At 38.7% G+C, this 15,017-nt stretch overlaps 1 protein-coding gene across 10 annotated transcripts in view; it reads left to right on the top strand.

Moving 5' to 3' along the window:
- Positions 1–15,017, top strand: part of SOX6 (SRY-box transcription factor 6) — a 384,457-nt gene that overhangs the window by 281,898 nt on the left and 87,542 nt on the right. For all 10 annotated transcript variants that reach the window (XM_052811160.1, XM_052811166.1, XM_052811161.1 and 7 more), the window contains one exon: positions 5,815–5,894. In XM_052811160.1, the coding sequence (XP_052667120.1) occupies positions 5,815–5,894 (80 nt within the window). The remainder of the gene's footprint in view (positions 1–5,814; positions 5,895–15,017) is intronic.

The following is a 15,017-nucleotide window of genomic DNA, read 5'->3' on the forward strand; positions in this document are numbered from 1 at the left end:
CTATTCCTAAACCAAAGTACACTATGTCATGCCTTCAGTGGAAGGACCTCTAGAAGAGAGGACAGTTTAGTAGATTCTGAGGCCCTTCCAGCACATAGACAGTTAGTTGCTCCTGAACTCCTGAGCTCAGAAAGTCATTATGAATAGAAATCTCGATGAATTGCTGATATACAGCTATGATTTGTGTTAAAGCTTAACAGGAGTTTCTTATTGCCTGGCAGGATCTATAACATGAGGTGGCTGTAGCCCTCCCCCCATAATTTGGAACTCTAGGAGGTGAAACAGGCCAAAGTTAGCAAGTGCTGATGACAAGTAATAATTACATTAGAAAAAAAATCCCCAAAGTCCCATGCTTCCTTATGTATCTCAAAGTCATGTAATATAATTTTCCGGCATGGTAAGTACTAATTGAGAAATCAGAGCTGCATAGACCACCTAATTAATTTTTTATACATATTTCAGTATTTATACTGTATACTGGATTAATTAAAACTTTAGGGCACTGTGCATCTCAAATGACTGTTGTGACTATTGACCTGCAGGCACTTGACGAGCCTCGTAGGGTACCTGGTTGTGGGGGTTGCCACTTATTCCAGTAGTGGCAGCTGTTAGGAAGCTAATACTTGCCCAGAGATGCTACACAGTTAATATAATTATTTTACATTCCAAGTACAGCAAAGCAACTGCACTGGCTTTCTGACTGTGACCACTATACTTACTACTTGGAACTGGTGGGTAACATAAATATCATTATACCTCCTCTCCCAGAGCAAATTTCCCTTCACTTAACGAACCACATGCATCTAGGAAAAGTTAGTGAGCTGGAATATCCCTGAATGTGATTAGCATGTCCCCATTAGTGCCCTGGGTCAAGAGGAGAAGACAGTGAGTGGGATAAGGAGGAAGACAGTTCCCCCCTCCATCTTACAGTGCCTAAAGTATTACTTCCTTCAAGTTTTGTGGCTAAGAGGAAATGGGGAAGTAGGATAACGATGGAGTAAAGATACAGAGTAATGCTGAGCAGAAGCCAGACCATACTTTGAGCAGAGCTCAAACAGAGCTACGGTTTGCTCTGAGCAGGGAGTGGGAGGGCCGCTCTCCATGCTGGCTGCATAATGGTAGTCCATTTGACTTGAAAATGAATGATCACTTTTGCTTGATAATCTTCTGCAAGTCTTTTGTATTATATCAGTTCTTTACCAGATGTGGAAAGCATTTCTGAAAAAGATTATTGAAAATAGAGACAGGTATGGTAGATTGTAAACCTCTATTTAAAAGGGTTTGTAGAGTGATATGCTGCAGTGTATTTTCAAAGCATTTCTTCATATTTCATACATACAGTATATAAAGACCATGATTAGAATGGCTAAGAAACAACTCCTGTCTCCCTACCTAGGTCATTCTGCTTTATACACAAAAATAATTTGCCAGAGATTTTGCTATGCTGGCAACACAATGAAATGTGAAAATGGAGACTGTTTTCCTAGGCTGGTGGCAAAAATAGTGAGAAATGGAGCCAATGTTTTGGCCTGGTTCTGTTCCTACTTGCATTGGGGCAAATCAAAAGCAACTCCTTTGAAATCAACAAAAGTAAAATTAGCTAAAGCACAACAAACAAAACTGTCAGGCTTACTGTCATCCGGCTGCACTTCAGAATATTCCAATACTGTGAGATGTTTGCCATCAAACTAATTAAACTCCTAGATTACAGTAGCTAATCCACATAACTAACATCATCTTAGATCTGCTGGATTTCACTGATGTCCATCATTGCAGTTTCCATTTGGAACAGGCCTTTCAGAAGCTTTTCCTAAAGCTGTAAGGTGGTTTAAATTTTACACAGCACAGCACTCTATTTTCAGTAGGCTGCTGTTCCTCTTGGCAGGTGAGAACAGAAAGCGTACATCAAATCAACTGTGTACTGAGTTGGCCGCGTATCTCTGCATGGCAGAGGTGCTGCATGAGTCTTGTTTCTAATGGAAATTCCCCAGGACTGAGTTAAAGTCTGTCATGTGTTCCCTGTTGGGTTTTACTGGTTGGAACAAGGAATCCGTAACCTCAGGATTTGTTGTAGCAATCCATATATATGTGCCTCACTCCTAAATGTTGAGGTAAGAGCTGGAAGTGGTAGTAGGCAGCCGAATATTTTCAGCTGGGATTTTGCACTGGAGTTCTTTACCCGCAGAGAGACAATTGTTGGGGCAACTGATTTTGCTGCAACATGAGGATGGCAATAAGGCAGTGCTGTGGCAAACCCTGCTCAGAACAAAGGCAGAACTGAGGTAGTGTCATCGGACAGAGGAGATGCTCCATAGTATTGCCTTAGCCTTAGCCATTGCCTTATGTCTATTAACATCTTCCTCAATCCTGATGCCGCTGCACAAATGAAATGCGTGCCCTATGTGGGAATACTGCAGGTGTGGGCATCTGTATCTTTGCTGTATCCCAACAACACCCTGAGGAGAGGTAAGCTGTCCTCGGTCACTTCATTATGCCTGGGAGGGTAGGGCCCTGGGATTTGTGACCTCTCACACCTCTTCCAACTCCATTTCCTGTTATTCTGAGATTCCGCATGGAGAGTGAGCAAGTGGCAGTTTGAGATCCATGCGTGAAGAGACAGATTTTAAGTTACAATCCCCAAATGGGGAAGCCATCATCAAACCGAAAGCTTTGTAAGTCAGATGAGGAGAGTCAGCTTGTGTCTTAAAACTGTGTTTTAGGAAAGATGGGTAATAGAGTAACACCTTCCCCCTACCCTGAGTCTCACAAGAGCCAGACATCCTTCTTTCCTCACAGCTCACAAAGCCTTGATCTGGAAACTGAGTCCATACATCCTATAAATAAAGTCCACCAAGCTTCATCACTTCATCCAAGACAAAAAGAAACATTCACATTATTTCTAGGTAGAATAGCATGGTACAATTGCTTGCTGCTTTTATTCATTTGGAAATGTTGCTCAACCTGACAAATGAAACAGAAGTCTGGCATACTTTTCCATGGCTTGTAAATACCAATTCGTATATAAACAACAGCAGCCAAATGTAAATAGACAATCAGCGCAGCAAGGAGATTGAAGAGATCAGTTTGCAAAACGTGACAGATTTTCTTCTTTCGGCATTCTTCTCCCTCCTGGTTATCAAAGGCTAGCACACACCGGTACCTAGAGCAGACCTGTTTGAACGTGTTCTGCCACCTTTTGTACAAATTTAAAAGAATGGATCCTCACGCAAGCATTCCAAATCGAGAAACAAATTTGAAAAAAATTGCTAAAATACATTGACTGATTTCTTTCCAGGACAGCTACTGAGAAGCTTCTTGATCCATTCTTGCACTGACAAAATGAGAGGGGGAAATAGGTACCTCATGTAATTAAAAATTAAAACCAGTCCATTCCCTGCATGCTCAGGTTCCTCAAGGCAGAAGAAAGTACCTTTGCTCTGCTTTTACTGCTTGGTGTCAGCAAAGTACTCCAGAGCTGACAGAGTATTAATTTTTGTTCTCAGCACAAAGATACTGCTAACATACCAGGATTTAGCCATAATTTAGCATGTTAAAATGAGGGGGGAAAGAGACAGTGTTATGTTGTAACAACAAATAAATGGCATAACTATAAAATTATTTTTCCCGTAACAAAAGAACTGTAGCCAGCAGGTGAGCAAGAGAACACTACAGGGTGTGGTGTTGTGTGTGTGTGTGTGCATGTGTGTGTAAAATAGCCGGCTATTTCAAACCATAGGAGCATGACAGCTGTGAAAAAGGAGTGCCGCAGGGAATTCTTTTAGAGTTTGATTTTTTTAAAAATATGTTTGACATGGAAAATGTTTTAGTACAAATAAAGCAACTGGTATTGAACTTAAAAAGTGTATGTGGAGGGGGAGGGAGAAAGAAGAGATTGCTGTGTGGAATGGGAATGAATAATTCATGATATTTAAAGAAAGAATGCCTCCGAAATGTTCTGCAAGGCAGTCCATGCTGATAACTCAGATGGTTATTCCCCCCCATTTAAAGCATCATTAATTCAACATCTTTGTGATTTTTTTAAAACCTTATAAGATATTTCTGAAAGAAACTTTATTTAACTTAGATTAAGATCTTATTTATTCAGATAATTTCTTATAAATATCAAAGAGATGAGTAGAATTATTTAACCATAAACAGACAGCTTTAGTACTTTAAGAAAAGGATCTAGGGGGTTTTTTTTGTTGCCCTTTTTTTTTTTTTTTTTTTTTAAGAAAAAAACCCCAACATCATTGCAAACTAAAATCACCCTCATGGAAGGGGGAAAATAAGAGGAGATATTTTGAACATTACTCCATAGGACACCAGTACAATATAGTGTTAGTGAATGCATTGTAGCAGAGCTCCATATGCAATCAGAATCCAATTGTTACTGGACTGTGTACAAGCACATACTGTGCTCAATGGTCTGATGAGGTATTATGGATATGATGCAAAGAAACCTTGTGGATTACACATGTACAATTTATTAAAAAAGTGAAACAGCTGAACATTTAAACTAGGCTGAACACAATAGCACTTCAGGTGGTAAAAAGGAAGAGTTCTCAGGAATCCAGCATCTGCAAAGATTTCATCTATTGTTATTTATTTGAGAGGGTTGGCAAAAAAATCTAACTCTCGGAATGTCCTGATTATATTATTTTGGATTTCTGTATTTTCCTTCATTGCTACATTCTGCTTTCAGTGTGGAAAAGTTCATGTAAAACAGACCGATTATTGTAAATCTCAAAAATGTATAGAGGAGCAGCCTGTTAAAATGTAGCCTACAGATAACACTGACTTTAAGTAGCTTGAGCCAAAGTGATATTCCAGTAAATCATAGTTAATGTGTAATTTATCCATCACTGTATTAGTTTTTATATTACAGATTACACTGCTAAATTATTTCAACCTTCCTTCATTCTTTACATTGACTAAGTCTCAGTGGCACTGTGTGATGCATTGTTGCAGTGGCTCCCAAGTAGGAACACCCGTAGGTGCTCTAAGACGTAATGTTGCAACACTTCTTTTGGATCAGTAGTATCTCTTACTTTCTGGAGTATTTGTTGTCTCCTTAATGCAGAGGGCACACATTTTGAGTTTCGAGTGAAGAGAATACAGAAATTTTAGTGCCTGAATCTTCATGTAACTGAACAACTATCTGATCTATCAGCTTCAGTAGGGTCCCAGATCTAAGAGAAAGTTAAAATTCTATTTATTTCAAGCTATTTTTAAAAGTGATTTAATTTTGTTTTTCTCTATGGCTACCTTAAAGGAGTTGTCCCAAGACAGAGAACCTCAAAGCAAAACAAGAAAAAACCTCAACCTGTGTTGAGCCGGCTAGGTAGCTTTCCCAGGAAAAAGCCACTCGATACTGAAAAGAAATCACCCTGCATTAAACAGGGCTGAAATTTCTCGGGATATAACAAATTTCTCCTGTTTCAAGAAACATGTGGCAGCACCAATTTTTTTCCTCTGGGAACCACTGGGATTTCCTGGGGTATCTTGTCTGTGTGTCTCTGGCCTTAAGGCCCATCTTGTGCCGAAGCTTACACGCTTGATTCGAACGTTTGCTTTTGAAAATGAAAATCACGAGTATCACATTTATGTTTTGCCAGTTTGCCTACCAGCTATCTGCTAACAAAAAAGTTCCAAGGGAGCGTGGCAAGTCTGTGCCCAGCGAAGCCTTTTGTTTTTGCAGATGTTTAGGCTTAGAGGAGTGCTGTGGAGCACAGGCAATCCTAGGTCTGTGTTTGCACTTGTCTGCTGCTATTCTCTGCTCGTTGTCTGAACCTGCACGCATTGTTCTCCCGACAGGTGATAACTACCCTGTGCAGTTCATTCCATCAACAATGGCAGCTGCTGCTGCTTCTGGACTCAGCCCTTTACAGCTCCAGGTATGTGCCAGAACAAAAAAATGTGGGATGGAAGCCAACATTTTAGGGGAAAACTGCTAACCAGCTGTATGCTAAATAATAGTCTGAATGTTAAATAATTTTTGAGCACAGCCCAGGAGGATTAACACCTTATGTACTTACGGTACTGCAAATACAGCAATGTGCGGCCAACCTTGATGCTGTGAGTGAAAGACGTTGTTCTATGTATTTCGTATTGGCAGAGTTAATGGTATTTTTTTTAATTATATGACCAGTTGATGGGAGATAAGTTCAAAGATGTTTTTGTACTTTATTTTCATTTAGTCTTTCCCCTGTAGCTGCAATGCACTACCTTTAATTGGAGCAGTGAGTGTATCAAAACAAATGTGTGTTATTGGGGTTTTCTCTTTTTTTCAGACAGTGTGGTACTGACAATACAATAAATTGCAAATTCTTTTAGCTTCTGTATTTACGTAATCTCAACCTTTCTGTGCATTAAGCTGGTCAGATGTCAAGCATGGTCAGGAGCCTTGGGTTGGTCATTTTTGGGGGGGGGCATATATAGAATGAGATGTTGTGAAAGAAAGATTTATGTGCCATATTATTAGCTAGCTTTTTGTGGCAAGAAGTTTTTAATTTCACAAGAAAAGACACAACAATGTCATAAATAATGAAGAAACAGTCAAAAGCTTTCAGAGTTAAAATGTGCGGAAAGGAAGTAACTGAACATGAGAGGAAAGGCCATTAAAGATGCATGTAACTATTTGTAAATAAACCTTTGAAACCCCTGTTTGAGTTAGATTGGAGTTGGGTTCAGATGCAAAGTAGGACTAAATTGTGCCTAGAGTAGCAATCTACTGCCATGTTAATATCCAAATATCTACTTTGCTTACCATTCTGCAATTATATCATTTTGCAGAGGGACCACAGCAGATTAAAAATCCTCTTGGCTTTACCCAATGCTGGTATCCTTCTTGCCAAGTTAACTTAGGATAAGTGAGAATGGGACCAGGACTCACTGTTCACTGATGGTCCAGAACTGGTGAAAAAGACCCTTTGAGTTCATGTCTGACCTAACCTACCATCAAAACTTGAAAAGAGAACACCCTGACACTGCAGGGAAAGATCTCAGAAAAATGCTTTTGGGTCATGATAGTATTATGCTAAGACTGTACCTTGGACAGGCTTCAAACCAAAGGGAAATTTTTCAAAAGGAAAAACAGGTATCCTTTGAAAACCTGTATTTGAATACTTACTGAAACAAAAGTCTCATTAGCTTTAGTTGAGAAACTACTTCAGAAATCAGCTTTGTGAATAGAGAGACTATTTTTGCTACCTTTGAAATGCAATACAACAAATAGTGAGCCTACACAAGACTGTAAGGCAGGAAAGGATAAAAACTGTTCAACTGCAAAAGAAACAGGATCTAAACCGCAGGCATTGCCAATTCTTTTCTTTTACAAGATCCATTTGTAGCTTGACCCACAGATCTATTTGCACATCAGTGTTGATCAGAACCTACAGCAATAGTGCAATTCCATTAATTTGCAGAAATGATAGACTGAGCTGTTAGGCATGACAAGCACAATTAGAGAGAAAACAATGAGCAAAAAAAGTGGTGCTAATAATTCAGAAATGTTTTCGTGCTTGAGGGGCCTGAATTTCCCCTCAGATATATTTGTTGTAAAAGAGTTTTTTTGTTTGTTCTCCCCCTTTCTATCTTATTGGAATTTCACCTTTATGGGATTCCCAAACCTTTAATGTTTAATAAGAACTTAAGTAATAGAGCATCTAACCTTCAGTTGATACCTGCTCATCTGATTGTCAAATTGGCTGAACTAAATTTTATTTACTCCTACTATTAATATTCTCTTTGTGTAAATTCCCTATGTGTTCCCTAAATGAACACTTACTTGGGTGTGTTTGTTGGAGGGAATTTGTTGTTATACCTGATGCGTCATGAAGACTGCGAGGGGTGTAGCATTTCAGTTCATTTTTCCATCTTTGCTTCCCTTCCCCCTTCTTTCTCTGTTTTGCTTCCTTTCTTCCACGCACCCCACCCACTTACTTATTTAAATGAATGCTGTGACCATGGTATCTGAGTATTTCCCAAGTGCTTAAAAATACTGATCACAAAACTAATCTCTGTTCCTTTCAGCCAGTGGGAGAAATAGCTGATGCATTTGCAGGTTTGGTTTTGTTTCTACATGTGAGCGTGTGTGTAATATCTGTGTTTGGGGAACTTGGGGAGGGAAAGCTGTTTCAATTAAAAAAGCTTTGCAGTAGCTCTAACATTTCAGCTTTACCAGGGCATTATTATTAGTTCCAAAACTATATTCTGTAACCCATAGCCAGCTGGAGTGGAAATTTTGTCAGCTTCAAGTTTATAATCTCTCCTCTTTTTTGACTTATATTTTTGGGGGGGTGATCGTGCTTCAGGTAGGAGCTAGCAGCAATTTTGTGTTCTCATCTTTCTGTGTGTTAGGACAACTTCTGTGGAAGCTCTGAATCTAACAGCACAGAAGACAATTTACTCACAGGTACCTCATGTCATGATAGCAATTATTCCACAGAGGATGTTTCTCCAGTGGGCAATTTGTAATTAATGATTTGCCCATCTTATTCAATCTATTTAGCACATTGTTATCAAAATGTATTTTCTCTGAATTGTACGTCTGTGTTCACCAGTGGATTATATATCGCCATGAGTTAAAAAACTTTATTGAAATCATATCTAGGAATTTCTCAAGTAACTAGTTTCACTCTCATGGGCCTTGCATTAAAAAAAAAAAAAAAAAAATTAAGTTCTCCTTCAGCAACAGACCTGTTTGACCCATCCACTCAAGATTCTGCATCACATTGATCAGCTAGTGGTAAAATACCATTAATATTCAGTTGTAGTTTTGAGTAGCCTGAAAGAAAGTAGTAATTACCACACATTTATGCCAGTCGGTGTTCCTGAAGTGGTGGCTTGCTCTGCTTTGCGTTGACATCAGATAGCTTCTTTTTATCTGTATACTGACCTCGTGATGGTGGCACTGATGATGTTGTTGACGACTTAAACCTCTGTGTTCCACACTTCCCATTGACAGCTCAGCCCCAGCTCACCAGTTTCCTCAACAACTTTGCCAAGATGTAAATAATATGTGTGATAGGATCAAGCATTGTTAGGACCCTTGGCATGAGGGAGGGTCTTGCTGATGAGGTAACAGTTCTCTAGGTATGGTCTAAGAAGAAGGACCAAGATATTTCTGTTCACCCCTCCAGCTTCAAACAACTGTGAGTGAAGCCCCTCAAATCAACCTTCTGCTAAATAGTTTACAGGTATATTACCAAATACACCTGTAGCAGGTATGCATAGTGGTGTGTGAACCAGTTCTGATGCATGTGTGTAACAAAAGCGTGTTGCTTTAATTAATTGGTGTGAGCAGTAAAACTTGTCAATAATTTTCCCTTTGCTCCTCTTTTTTATATCCACTTTCTCTGGAGTTTCTCCCCTTTCCTGTTTCCCTGAATTTTTTCCCTAGTTGTCAGATGACTGCACTGATATTAACTGATTCTAGATATGTGTGCCCAGTAATCTTGCTAAATGAGTGAACTTGATCATGAAATGGGTTTTCCCAGCTCTCATGGTGCTGGTAGCAGTAACCTAGTTACTGGGAAGTGTCAGTGGTGGCAGATGTGGCATCTATATGTCCTTACTTTCAAAAAAGGAATGTTACTATATGCTCTTTATTGTTTAAAAAAATCTGTCTTCAGTCTTAGATATTTCTACAAAGCAGTCTGTGGGGTAAATAAGGAAATGTTGCAACTCTCTCAACCATGACTGATAAACTGTTGATAGAAATGGAAGCACTACAATGATGCTAGCTGGAGTTATTCCTAAACAAAGTGAGCTCTAGGAAAAAAAGCAAAGCAAAAAGGCTTTCATTCATAACTCTTTCCCCAAACTATTTGTGTAATTTGTCCTTCAAAATTTATCGCTTATAACACTAATGAACCTTGGCAAGTCTTAACTATAGTTGCAGCTGTGTTCTTGAAGCCTGAAGTTTTTATAATCCATTTTTAAAAAGTATAAATTTTAACTAAACACATATTTGTCTATTTCTTTTCTCCCCTCCCATCTCATCCTACTCCTCCATACTCTATTCTAATTGCAGACAAAGTAAATGACCTTTTTTTATACTGCTGGGTGCAGATCCAGTGTGCTGCTGAAGCATTGCATAGCCTGCCTCAGGGGCACAATATTAGTAGAGGGAAGGCCAAAGAATGCTATTTTTAGTTGAACAGTTCAGCAGATGGAGGCATGAATACTCATATATCTGAAGGTTGAGGGGTTTGAACCATTAATTTTGATAATGTATTTAACCCTGGGAACAATCAGAAACTGTAACTCTAAGGTTACAATGCTTTTGACCTTTAGAGAACAGAGGGCACTCGGTACAGTAAACAATATATTACATTTCTACTTATTCCAATTCTCTCACACATATAAATTTCAGGACATAGTTGACATTTGCTTTCCTCAGCTATTTTAGTGCTGGTCCTTAAAGTAAGTCAAGAAGAATGTGCAGGAAAGAGGCCAATGTAATGCGACAGTCATGTAAATATGGCCTTTAAATAGCTAAGATGTTAAATGTGGCCTTTTATGAAGAAATATTATTCTCGGGAACTAGAATCTTGGTGACTTATTATTTCAATGAAAAAGTTATTTTAGTGGACTGTTGCTCTTATGGAGTTTCCTCTATATGTTGTAACCTTAAAGCAATTTTTTAGTGGGGCTAATATGATCTGATAGCAATAGCTCACACCGGAGGTGATTTGGTCCCACTCTGGTACCACATCATGCAAAGTGATGTACCTGCCTTATGTCTTATTAAATGATGCCTGCTCCTCTTCAACAAATATAGCAGTTAAATATCACGCAGCTTAAGTATTTCTAATTAAAATATCTCCATGTGTCAGCATATTGGTAATGTATTATTTTAATCCATTTATTTTGTTTATGAAACAGTGACATATGTTTAGATTGTGAAATATATGAGCCTTAAAAATCACTTTATTGAAGAAAATTAATTTCTACAATGCTGTCTCAGTAATGTGTTCACTCACCCAGTCAGTCACTGGCAGGGCTGCCAGTCTTAATGTTGGTTAGACACAGTTTAACAGTTTTATCTGACATAACACTCTCGGATGTAGGCAATAATAATTTTTTGAAATGCAAAAACCATGGGGTTTTCCTTTTTTTTTTTTTTTTACACAACGAAGAATGGGGATTGGGTAAATGTGAAAGAGATTTGGTGAGACCAATCAAAATTAAAAACAGCTAGTTACCTTTTCAAAGTTAGACACTGTAATTTGTTTGTCAGCGGGTAGATGTTTGGGTCAGCACTGTGAGTGAGCGACTGTCAGCAGGAATTCCTACAAGACAAGTAATTTCCCTCAATGTATTACTGACAGATTGCTCACTTCTTCGAATCACTAGAGAAAACAAACTTAATATTGTTACAGGCAGAGTTTCTGTCTTCATTAGCCTTATAGAATGATTTTATCTAGCATTCAAAGACTATTGAGCTCTAGGTGGGCATATTTTAACAGAATGTTCCTTATTATGATACAGTGAATAGTAGCCTAAATTAAGGGAATGGTGTGTGCAAATTTCAGTATATGGAAGTAGTAAATTAAATATTTTGGTCTTTTTCTTATGTAGAAATTTAGGTTGTAGCAGAGGAAGGAAAGAGGTTGAAAGAAGATTTTATTAGGGCTCTGAGAGACCAAGCAAGCCCTCTAATTAAAATAAAATTAAAAATATGCCAACCTTGCAATACTTTGGAAAATTTAATTAAAATCAATGAAATAGTTATACTTGTGCCTTTCTCTACTTGAATGTTTATGTCTCTATGTAATATCTGTGTTATCAAGTTGAATTATATCAGTGGCAGTATCAATGAAAATGATGTCATTGAGTCAATATTTTACCATATGACCTCCTTTCTTTGCAGAATTTCTTAATACTCCATCTTCTCCCACTCCTTCTCATCTTCAGCCCTGAATTATCTGGCAAAGTGATTTTCAGCAAGAAAAAACAGCCCATCAAAATTGAGACTTTTTGCAGTAAAGTATCAATTCTGATGAAATTTTGGCCAGGAGGATTTTCCTAGCTCCCCCAGTAACGGCATCCCTGACCAAAATGAGAGGGAGTCTCCCTATTCTCTTCAAGTTAGTAAAAATGGACAGACAAACAAACAAAATCATTAGCTAGAGTAATCAGCCTGGTACAGCAGCATTGCAGCTGCAAGACCCTTTTCTCACCCATTCAATACCCTGCCTCTCCAATGACTGCTTTAAACAGCATGTCTTTGTTACTCTCATTCTTGCTTAATGGAACAGTGTCACATTATTTCATAAAAAATTTATAGGAATGTTTAAGAAAGAGGCTGTTTCTATAGTCTGTAGCAGTTCTAGTACTTGTCTTGGCTGTGGCAAGCCAAAGTCCAGTCCTGGGCTTGTGTTTCCCCCTGTTGCAGGAAGGGCACTAGCCACCGGGCTGTCACCCAGTCTGGCATAGCTCTCTGTATCTGTTCCCTTCAGATGACCAACACCTCCTCCGCCTTGGGAAACGCTCCCATCCTGCACCGGCTCTCCTGTCCCGAGAGGGAAGACTTTTCAATCTGGCAGCTAGGGATCAGGCTCCTGGCACGATCCCCGTCTTTTGCATCTTTAGATCTTACCAAGCAGGACAGCTGCTTTCCAGGCCCATATGTTCTGTTCCAGGGAGAATTTACCATTGAGATCATAAATGGCACAGGCATAAACTCCCTTATCAGGAAGCTTGTATGTTTAAAAGGATGTCATCCTTATAGCCTGGATTGCAGGAGGTTTCCTGTGTCTCTTCAGTCTGTATCAAGGCAGAAGCTTGAGCCCAAGTGACTGGAGGAGGCTGAGCCCCCAGCGTCAACAAGGCGTTCTCGCTGCCTTAACAACTGGCTGCCCCTCACTGAAAGCCCAGGCTCTATTTTGAAATAATTGTGCTTTGCAAAGCTCCCTCCCTGGGGTATGTATTCACTGAGAAGGCAGTAAGAAGCAAATAAGTTCCCGCTGCATTTACTGACAGAGCACCAGAGGCACCAGTACTACAGAGTGCCATCAGGGGACGAGCACATTTTTTAAAGCTCTTTTAAAACTCTGGCATTCCTTTGGGGAATAGGCTGACTGTGAGGCATACTCTGAGCTGGCAGTTAGATTCCTTCAAGCTTCCTAGAAATGTATATGGTGTATGCCTTACAGGAATTAGCAGCAAGTGAATATATTTCTGGGATTTTATTATACTTCTGATAACCATAGAGCAAGCTGCTTAATTTGGCTACAAATTACAAACATGAAGGATTTTTTCCTGTGAAGGTGTTATCATATTTGGATGTTTAGGAACTTAGCAGCAATCAGATTAGAGACAAAAATGCCTTTTAAGTCAGGTCTATACACAAAGGAAAATAATACACTTCTGTATCATCATTCTTTCCTGACTAATTGCTACAGAAGAAGAAAACTTAATAACCCACCTTTCATCTGAATCAAAAGTTCTAAGAATAAGGATGGTTAGATGAGAGCTTCTAGGTGTAAACATACACACACACACACATATGCTCAAAGGAAGCAGAAGAATTCTCTTAAAGATGCGTGGACTGGAAAGATATCATCACCTGCCCTATTTCAGAAGGTCTTTCTTTGATTATAAGAGAGTATTCCCTCCCACTGACCCAATTCAGAAAGAAAGGGAAATTCATAGAAGATGAGATAGAACTCATCAAATCAGTGTGTAGATATTGCTATCACTGAGTAGAGTCTTTTTAGATGATGAAATAGGAATGGCATTGCCTCCAACACGCTGGTTGTCTAAGATGTATTTGGTCTGCAATGTTTTTAGAATCCATATGACTGAGAAAGTAGAAAAGCATCCTAACTCATAGAAAGTTGGAATCATCTGTCTATTCTTAAGACTCAGCATGAAGGCTGCATATGGCTGGAGGCACAACAGAAGGCTTGGGTATCAGTCCTGAAAAAAAGAGACTGGAGGGAGGAGCATCTTAAGGAATACAGGAAGAAAAAGACATTATGCTTAAATGCCAGTATTAAGGGATTATTCAAGACTTAAAGGAATCATTCACAAAATTGAGTGAAGTCAACACAATAGAGCACATTTTTTGGTGTTGTGCATGAATTACAGCAAATAGCTAAGAATGAAAATGAAGAAATATTTCAGGTGCAGGAATAGTGAGAATGTGTTGTCATGTCCACTGGTATTTTTGGAAGTGAAGTGAGAAATAAAAGCTGTAAAGTCCTTTCAAAGAAGTTGCATCATTTGTCCTACACACTAGGAACAGAACAAGTCACCAGATTTAACTAGTCTACAGCTTTATTAAATAACACATCTGTGAACTATCCATAGTAATTCATTCAGTACAGGCCATCTCTTCTGCTGCAGTCTTCAACACCTAGTGGAGGGTTAAGATCAGGCCTCATAACCATTCTAATCTGGTCCCAGCACTGTTGCTGAAATATCATCACGCTCACTGCAGTTCAGAAAGCATGGAAATCTTATGCCAAATTCACATTTACTCGTGTAAAATACATCAGCTTACAATGAATTTGTAATAGTAAGTTCCCAGTTACCTGGTTTTGAGGTGCAAATGTGAATTTTTTTTTTAGATGTAATTTTTACAAGCCCATTTGAATATGTTTTGCATAATTTTGTGTGCACTTCCTTTAAGGAAATTATTTAATTTTCCTTGAAGGTGCATGAAAGTTCTAAATGTACAGTAAAAGATCAGTGTGAGAGATCTGCTAAGCAGCCTGTAAAGCACAATTATTTCTAATGCTTTAAAATACCTGTAAACTGGGCTTGTTTTCTGCTTCACAAAGAAAACATTTCACTGTTTTCTGCATTTAAATATACATTTTAAATATGTTGACTTATCAGGTAATGCAGCAGGCTGAACAGGGACAAACCATTTTTAATGGTATGTTAATTGAATGGGATGCTAGAGATCCACCTGAGTGACTTTTTTCCCAGATGTGCCCCAGCTGACTGATAAAGCTTCTCCTGATAAGTAGAGCCAGTATATATTTATTATATCCCTGTCTTTC

Source organism: Harpia harpyja, chromosome 16 (assembly GCF_026419915.1).
Source record: "Harpia harpyja isolate bHarHar1 chromosome 16, bHarHar1 primary haplotype, whole genome shotgun sequence".
Classification (NCBI taxonomy): Eukaryota; Metazoa; Chordata; class Aves; order Accipitriformes; family Accipitridae; genus Harpia; species Harpia harpyja.